Source organism: Coturnix japonica, chromosome 9, assembly GCF_054131305.1.
Source record: "Coturnix japonica strain WE chromosome 9, WE-NBRP24, whole genome shotgun sequence".
In the NCBI taxonomy this organism is placed as follows: domain Eukaryota; kingdom Metazoa; phylum Chordata; class Aves; order Galliformes; family Phasianidae; genus Coturnix; species Coturnix japonica.
This window is the reverse complement of record NC_140671.1, coordinates 21,931,193-21,939,468: the sequence shown is the minus strand read 5'-3', so window position 1 is coordinate 21,939,468 and position 8,276 is coordinate 21,931,193. Positions and strand designations below refer to the sequence as shown.

At 40.7% G+C, this 8,276-nt stretch overlaps 1 protein-coding gene across 1 annotated transcript; it reads left to right on the top strand.

Moving 5' to 3' along the window:
• Positions 1–26: 26 nt before the first annotated feature.
• LOC146759846 (kinesin-like protein KIF20B) lies at positions 27–5,963 on the top strand. Its single transcript, XM_085509706.1, has 6 exons — positions 27–149; positions 545–2,107; positions 3,616–3,816; positions 3,984–4,110; positions 4,648–4,790; positions 5,803–5,963. Exons 2-6 carry the CDS (start codon positions 1,883–1,885, stop codon positions 5,881–5,883), a joined length of 777 nt encoding a protein of 258 aa, XP_085365832.1. The 5' UTR covers positions 27–149; positions 545–1,882; the 3' UTR covers positions 5,884–5,963.
• Positions 5,964–8,276: the final 2,313 nt, after the last annotated feature.

The following is an 8,276-nucleotide window of genomic DNA, read 5'->3' as shown; positions in this document are numbered from 1 at the left end:
AACCGTGAGCTGTGCTTACATTACAGGTGTCCACGATGCGTTCTGTGGAGGAATCCCTCAGGAACAGGATGGATGAACTTGAAAGGATTAATAACCAGTTTAAGGATGAGCTGGATTATAAAGACTATACTATCCAACAACTTAAACAGGTATTTTTCTTGCTCTTAATTTTTATTACATGAATGATGCAGGTTTTCCAAGCAACAGGAAAAAGGTCAAAAAAAAAAAAATTGGAGCAAAATGAAAGTGGCCAACTGAAATTAGTGGTAGACCATGAAAGATATTCAAATAATTAGTCACTACAGAGCACTGGCAGATTGCTTTAAATACAATAATCTGCATAGTAAATACATATGTAATACATGCATGTAACCTGATCTTGTTGAGTGACATCACGATATGTTAATTGAAATGTCTTACCATAAACTCTTTTTATCAGCTTGAGTCCTTATTTATGCTATATGAAAACCTTATTAATTCTAGGCTGTCTTAAAGATTCTGCTTGTTTCTACTGTGTATGCTTTTCTTTCATCATGAAATATAGGAGCTGGAGGAAAAGGACCATAATATTCAAAAGTGGCGTGAGGAGAGAGATCAGTTAGTAGAAGCTTTGGAAGAACAGCTCAAAACTTTGGCTTCTAATGTCATACAAAAAGAGACAGAAATAGCAGAACTGAGACAATCTGCCTTAAAGGATTCAAGCAAGGTCAGCTCTCCTTTCCTCCTACCTGATTAGCTACCCATAAATTCTGTAAAACTCCTGTACCTGCTCTTTGTATTCTGGGTGTGGTTCTGTTCTTGAACACTGTCGTATTGACATCATGTGCAACTAACCAAAAAAAGCACCAGCTTTTATTTTTGTTCTTCAGAAACAGAATTTCTGTTAATTACTAAAATTTCAATTTTTTCAGTAGTTCAGATAAGCAGATGTCAGTTTGATGCTTATGATCCTACAATCATACTGGACATCTGTAGCTTTTTCTGATAATTCCCAGCATTTCCGGATCCCAAGCTAGGCTCAATACTCAGACAGTAGTTCTGTCTCAGGTTTCTTACTTTCTTTGCTTTCTCTGAGGTAGTATCTACAATGGCATGAAAAGACAGAAGGGGACGTGGAGAGAGATTAAGGGAAGCATCAAAAAGCAGAGGGGGGATGATCTCTGGAAGTTGCATTTCTTATTTCAACATCCAGCTTTTAATCAGGATAGCCAATCTAAGCCGTAGCATAGAATTTCAGAAGCTAAACAGAAGGCTAAATGAGTTGTGCTGTTTTGAGAATGTTTGGATTCACTTTCTCTGAGAAGAAAGATGTTCTCATAGCAAAACTTCCCCTATGAAGTATGATTATATGAGGTATGATTATATTTATAGAAAGTAAGTACTTAACATCTTGTTAACCCCTTTTTGTTCTTCTGTTTTCCTAGGAGATACTGGAGCTGGAATCATTTTTCTTAGCATATAGTCCTTTAACTACATATTCAGTGATGAGTACTTGTTGGTTCTTTTTGTCTTCCACTCAAACATGAGCTCTCATCTTCTCAAAAATATTTTATTTACTAGAACACCATCTCTCTGTGTACATTATGGAACTTTTCCATGCAGTTTTCCATGTATTCGTATGTGGATGCTGAAGATTAGGCAGAGGTTTAGCCTTTGGTGTTCTAACATAGCAGCTGTGAGTGCGCAGAGTATGGGGGGAATGGATGACAAAACGACCAGTGTTACAGATTTTGTCCCTAAATAATGTCTCGCTTTCTCTCTTTTGGAGGCAGAATACTGCCTGAGACTGTTAGTGAGACCCAGTAGGGTGTATCTGAAGATCACACAATGAATAGATGTTACTACCTTCCCACACTTGTGCTGTGTTTCAGCTTACGTGTTCATGTGGCGTCTGAGCTTGAGGTTTTACACTGTAACTTTAGAAACCTCGAGATATTTTGGAGGTCTAATGCATAGCCTAATCTTTACTCCTTTTAAATATTTACAGCCTAGGAAACAACAAAGCAAAACTAAAACTGGAGAAAGTATTCCATTAAGATGCAAAGCTGAAGACAATTATTTGTCACGTCGATGTACTAGGAGCCTCACTTCATTAAATGAATCTGAGGTTAGTATGAAACTTCAGATCTGAAAATGTTGTGATTGTATTGCTTTTGATAAGGAATGAGTAGGAAAAGATCTCATGTTCTCTAAACAATTCCCAAGTTTTAATTTATTTATCCCTTTCAAGGTGATCAGATCACCTGTTTTTATAGCCTTTGATAGGAATAAAAGCTGTTGAAACAATTGTGTGATGCATTTTTGTCAGGTGCTGTTGAAAACTCTCCTCATGTTAATGCTTATGAAGTGGCTCATGATTAGATAAGTTACTTGGAAAAAATTCATGGAGCCACTGAAACGGGCACAGCAAATTGAACTTATTTTCTTCCTCTGCAGGATTTCTGGAGATTGTTTTGTTAGCAGATGATGTTAATCATTCCTATATAAGTTTTTAATTGCTAACTTTCATAAAATAGCAGTTACATATATTTTAAAAACAAAGTATTTATTAACCAACTTAATTCTTGGAAATACAGTGGGTGGTGATACTCCATTCAGATTCTTAGCAGAGCCTGATAAAGTGGCTCTGACTACTTTTTGTCTTTCTACAATCTTTGGTAACTTTTTGAGAGGAAGAAGACTCCCCTCAGGGGGTCAGAACAGTGTAAGTAGTAAAAGCTGCTAGTCTGTGTTTGGGACACTGGAGTTTGCTAGTTACTAGCAGCAGTAGAAGCAGCCATCTACCATTTTCTGATGTCCCCAGCAGCCTGTCTTCCATGTGTTCAACCAGCATCTGAACTCATTTTTGATATGCTAGCTGAATTCCTGCCATAGAGAAGGAGGAGTCCAGGTGATCTCAGTTCTGACTTTGTTGTTCCTGTTGAGAAAAACAGGATTGGGTGGATTGTGGACAGTAAGTGCTGCTGGGGAAATGCATACTGACATTTCTCTGTCACTTAGCTGTGCATTTGCTGCCATTTGACCATGAGCAGGTACATGATAGCCTTCAGCTTAAGTACGGTGTCATTGCTTGAATGTCTGTATTCTCTCCAGGGAAAAGATAGCAATGGAGTTCTTTAATGACTTGTACTGGGCTTGCACCTTGCCAGCTGGACCTTACTTATGTAAATAACATCTCTAGTGTAGAAGAGGAATGGCAAATTCCCTAAGATTAAGCTGGAAGTTAATCGAACACTTGAATCAAATGCTCCTGTTCCTGCCCAGTTCTGACGCAGCAGAGTTGAGATGAAGAAAATCGTGTCAGTTCTACCACCATTCTCTATTAAAAAAAAGTGTAGTTGTCTGTGCCCTTGAGAAAAAATGACTTGTAAAGTATCAGGCTCAGTTTAACATGGAGAACTTTTTTTGTGATCATAGATTGGAAATAATTTTAAATGTAACAAGTTCTAGGAAAGAGGGGTAAAACTCTGCTGAAACTGAAATAGACTCCTTCTGTTACAAGTGTTCTTACAGCAGGAAAATCGAATGCTTACATATCCTTTTCCAGATGCTTTATAGCTTTTTAATCTCATGGCTACCTTAACACTTGCACTTAAAATTCTTCTGTGCTATCAGGAGCATTTGGAAACTGTCCTCGACTCTTCTGGAGTGTCCGCAGAAAATGGCAAAACTAGTCGGTTCCCAAAACCGGAGCTGGAAATCCCACTGACACTTCTGCAACCTGATAAGACGGAGATAAAGCAGCACGGCAGCATGATACCTTTAGGAGTGAAAATGCCTAAGGCAAAAAAGAAAAGAAGTGATGACATGGATGAGGTATGACCTAGACCCAACAGAAAACAAAATAATAAAAAAAAAAATATGCATGGCAGTTATTAAAAACAGATGTTCACATGTGATAGCAGTATCCTTGGCATGGTCAGAGTATGAGTAGTAGATTTTTCCCATCTGTTGTTTCACATGTTCACATCTCTGTTGAACAGAAATCCGGAAAAGACTACTTCCTGAGAAAGCGAGTACATGCTTCAAGACTGACTAAAAAGAAGGATGAAACACTGCAAAAAGTTGGAGATTTTATTCAAAGCTCTCCTTCTATTATACACTCTAAAGGTTGGTGTAGAATAAGTTTTATTCCATGTTTTCTAGACATTGTAGAATGGCTTGTTTCTGCTGTAGGCTATTAATGTATGTGTTCTTAGACTTGTCTGCCATGTTAAGTTGTCCTTTGATTTATGAAGTAAATGCATTTATTCGTCTCTTCAGAGATTCATTATTACATTTGTGAAAACCTACAAGTATACAGAGAAAGTTGGTTCTGTCTTGTGCTTCTGTCAGCACGAAAGTTAGGCCTGTTGTTTAACTCCTGCTGAAGTTTCTGACTTCCAGCGACTTCTGAGCCATGATTGTCTTTCATACTCCATTTTAATGCGTGCTTTAAGCTGCCGTACCTGAACCTATAAACAGTTTCAGCTATAGAAGCAATAAAGAACCTCGATGAACAAATACAATTTCTGAGTATTTTCACTTAAATTTTACGTGTCATTTATAAACCAAGTTTGTTACGAAGCTTTTTTTGCATTCATTGATTTAAAGACTCACAAAACCAGTAAGTTGATTGGTTTATGTATCAAAACAAATTTCTTCTAGCCAAGAAGCTGATGTCAGCAGTAAGTTCTCCTAAATCAAACGAACCTGAAAGTCTCGAAGAAGGAGAGACCAAGCCAAAACGATCCAAAAGGAAGCTGTATTCCACTGTCGTTTCTGGCCCTCTAGATATACCTGCTTCTTCGGTAAGCGATTATACTGTAGTCTTGGCTTAAAATAAACTACTAAGGAGTCCAAACAGACTGGAGGTTTCATCTATTTGCAGGGGGACGTTGAAAGTACTGAGGTATTTCTTTATTCTACCAAGTCATTCTTGTTGGTCTTCCCGCTGTTCTGTTTTATTTTGTCCTCAAAGATCTCTGTGTTTGGCTGGCTTACAGTTTACTAAGTAGGTGATGTAGCAATCACGGAGATGTCTTCTAATTTGGAATCATAGATAATTTCAGTGTGTCGGTGTGGGATTATTCTATTACACGCTTTTCTAGAGCACAACTTAGACAGCTTTTTAGGTATGCTTAAACTATGATCTCCTGTCTAAGCCAACTTGCAAAGGATCTGATGTGCCAGTTTCATGACTCTGTCGGCAGCTATTGTGCTAAGAACATTCTTGCTCTGTTGGAACTGCATCTTTTAATTATATTAGAGTCCTTTTTCTTTTCCGCAAAGTGATCATTTGCCCATACTGTAATATCCCTCTGAATTTTTTGATGATTTGACGAATGATAGGGGCAGAAACCAAAATGTTATTTTTTTTGTTAGAGGATGAAGAAGATGAGACAATTCCTTCTCTCACTGTAGTTCTGAGAACATGGAACTGAACCGAGAACTGAAATTCTGGGCAAGTCATAGCTACAGGGATTGAGGCTAAAAATGTTTTCTGAACGCTTCATGTTTCACAAAACAAGTATTATAATACTCTTTTGAAAACAAGTATTTCAAAATGAAAGCTGCCTTCAGGCTTTCCTCAGACGTGTGTGCTTTTTTAAGATAAACAGGATTTTGTACATTCTCCATATTTGTTCCTTGTGATTAAGCTGCATTAAAATGATCTCGGTATCCCATAGTTTTCTGAATAAAATATAATAAGCAAATGCCATTCTGAAATCCATTTAGGGGAAGAAATATGTTTGCGTGGGTCAAGAAGAGCTTGTCAGTCTTGTGTGAAAAGATGAGTAACTTTTGAAATGTTTTCTTCAGGAATCTGAGGAACAAAAGAAGGAAAGTGATCATCTGATCATCAAGCGACGGCTGAGATCCAGAACAGCTAAAAAACCTTGAAGAAGCGTGTTTGTTCCCCTTTCTCAGGACATACTTTTATCATATTATTAAAACTGGTTGTTAATAAACAGTAACAGTTACTCCGTTGTGTTCTTAAATTTGTATATAGGTGTTTGTTGCAGAACGGCGGGAGAAAAGCAGACGACCACACCTGTCATTGACATATGATCAGCGAATCTCATTTATTCCTTGCCTGCATGTACCTTTATAATACGGATAATTAGCTCATACATATTGCAAAAGTGGAGCTCATCATTGGTTCCCAATAACATACTATCCCCGAGTATCTTAACAGCTTGTTGTTATCAACTGAAAGCTACTCCCTTGCTGAGTTCCCAGAACCATGGCTAGTTTCTCACCATCCCAGGGCATCCTGTTGTTCTTGCTCTCCTTGCAGGTGTTATGGCTGCTTGCTTAGCTGCACCGTGTTTACGACCCTTCTCAGCTAACTAGCTGTAAAAAACACTCTCAGGAGAAAGGATAAAGCAACACTAAAAGAGAAAAGCAGCAGTGAAAGGGAAAAGCAAGACTAAAAGGGAAAAGCAGCAGTGAAAGGGAAAAGCGGCAGTGAAAGGGAAAAGCGGCAGTGAATGGGAAAAGCAGCAGTGAAAGGGAAAAGCAAGACTAAAAGACAACAGGGAAGTGAAGGTGACTCTTGTGCAGATGTCATGGTTTTGTAATTTTCATTAAAAACCAGTGAAGACTAATGTGGCCTCATAGCGCTCAATGGAGTCCCAGGGGAGATAGTGGGAATGAATAGGGGTTCACATCTGTATGCCCCGAGGCTGGTGCTCGCCTCTCTGACTGTGGCTTTAGGCTCCAGAGTTGATGTTGGCTTCCCTTACTGTGGCTTTATGGCCCAGGGCCAGTGCCGGCCTCATGGGCTGGGGCTTCTGCCAGCTGGATACAGCTGCTGGCTGAACTGGCCAGGATGGAGCCTTCCCTGTGCAGCCTCCCATGTGCATATCCACCCCAAGAATGGAAGTCTTCCTTCTATGCGTACCCCATTCCACCACAATGAGGAAACCAAACCATTTAGGCACCTGAAATGCTTCTGCTCCTGCAGTCTGGCAGAAAGCAATGCCCTCTGTCTCATGCCATCTCTGCACAAACTGGAAAGGAATGGGGAGACATATGTCAGATCCAATGGGACAGGACTTCACTGGCTGCAGTTTAATAGCAAATCACCCCAGCTCTTGTTGCCCTCTATTGCTGGGTACCCCTTGCCCCTGGCCACTGGATTTCCCCGCATGCATCCTTCCTTGGAGCTAAGTGTGCCTTTCCCAGCAGCAAGCAGCGAGCTGGAGTCAGCACCAAACCCAAAACCTCCTTGTGCCTTTTCCTGTCCTTCTTTCACACATCGTCTTTTAGTTTCAGAAAATATGGCCAGACCCCAACGAAACAAGAGCTCTAAAACAAAGCAGCTGCTTTATTTTCCTCCTCCCCTTTCCTCATCTACACCCCGCAGAAAGACCATTTGCCAAGTAAGGGATGCAGCGATCAGGTGTATGAGGGGCAAAGCGAATCAAGCTTAATTTCAAAGGCTTGTCTCTTCCACGTGACTTCCCTGAGGTCTGATACAATCGTACAGCCATAGAAAGTGCAGTGCTAAAGGTGTGAAGTTAAGGGATCATCACTGTCACGATAAAAGTCATAGCATGGAAGATTTAGCGATGGCATGCTGACTAGAAGGAAAAAACAACACTTACCTTGGAGCTTGTTCATTTTCCCTCCTATCATTGGATATCTTATCATCATCTACGTAGCTCTGAGGTTGGCCAAAGCCTGTTGCCATGAGCTTTGCTAAACGCAACAGTGCTGTGGCTCAGAGGTATTACACCGGCACATAGCATAGGAGAACTCCATAACCCAAGTGTCAAGGGAAGAAGAAAGGGGAACTGTTACAATTAATTACGTTCACTAAATTGGTAATTGTAGGCTTCTTGTCACACACTACTGCCTACAGCAAAACAGCACAGATGTTGACAACTGTGATTTCTGCATACAAGCAACCACTCGAGGCTGAGCACACTCTCCTGTCTCTTTGCCATGCCTAGGAAGACCCAGAAGAGCTCAGTGTTCTCTTGCTGTTAGTTTACATCCTCCAAGCACTTCCAAAGGCACGCTGCTCTGTAGAAAAAGCTGAGCTGCCCAGAAAGTTTGTGCAGGAAGAAGGCAGCAGTATCAGTGCACGTCATCCTGGGGGATCTGAAAGCATTTGTGAAGAGAACAGGGAAAGAAGAGGGAAGAGAGCAAAACCAACAGGCACTAGCACTGCTGCCCACAGGGGGCGGGGCTTGAGGCAGGGCCTGTGCCAGAGGGGGGCCTGGCACAGTTAGGGCCAGCTCAGGGCCCAGAGCAGAGGGGGAGCAGGCAGAGGCAGGGCCTTGGGG

What these genes read in the sequence shown, in the direction of transcription:
- LOC146759846 (XM_085509706.1), top strand. Translation starts at nt 1,883, where the DNA reads ATGTGGCGTCTGAGCTTGAGGTTTTACACTGTAACTTTAGAAACCTCG. An exon ending in TTCTATTATACACTCTAAAG is followed by an intron (nt 4,111 to 4,647) that starts GTTGGTGTAGAA and finishes AATTTCTTCTAG; the next exon opens with CCAAGAAGCTGATGTCAGCA. An exon ending in TAGATATACCTGCTTCTTCG is followed by an intron (nt 4,791 to 5,802) that starts GTAAGCGATTAT and finishes TGTTTTCTTCAG; the next exon opens with GAATCTGAGGAACAAAAGAA.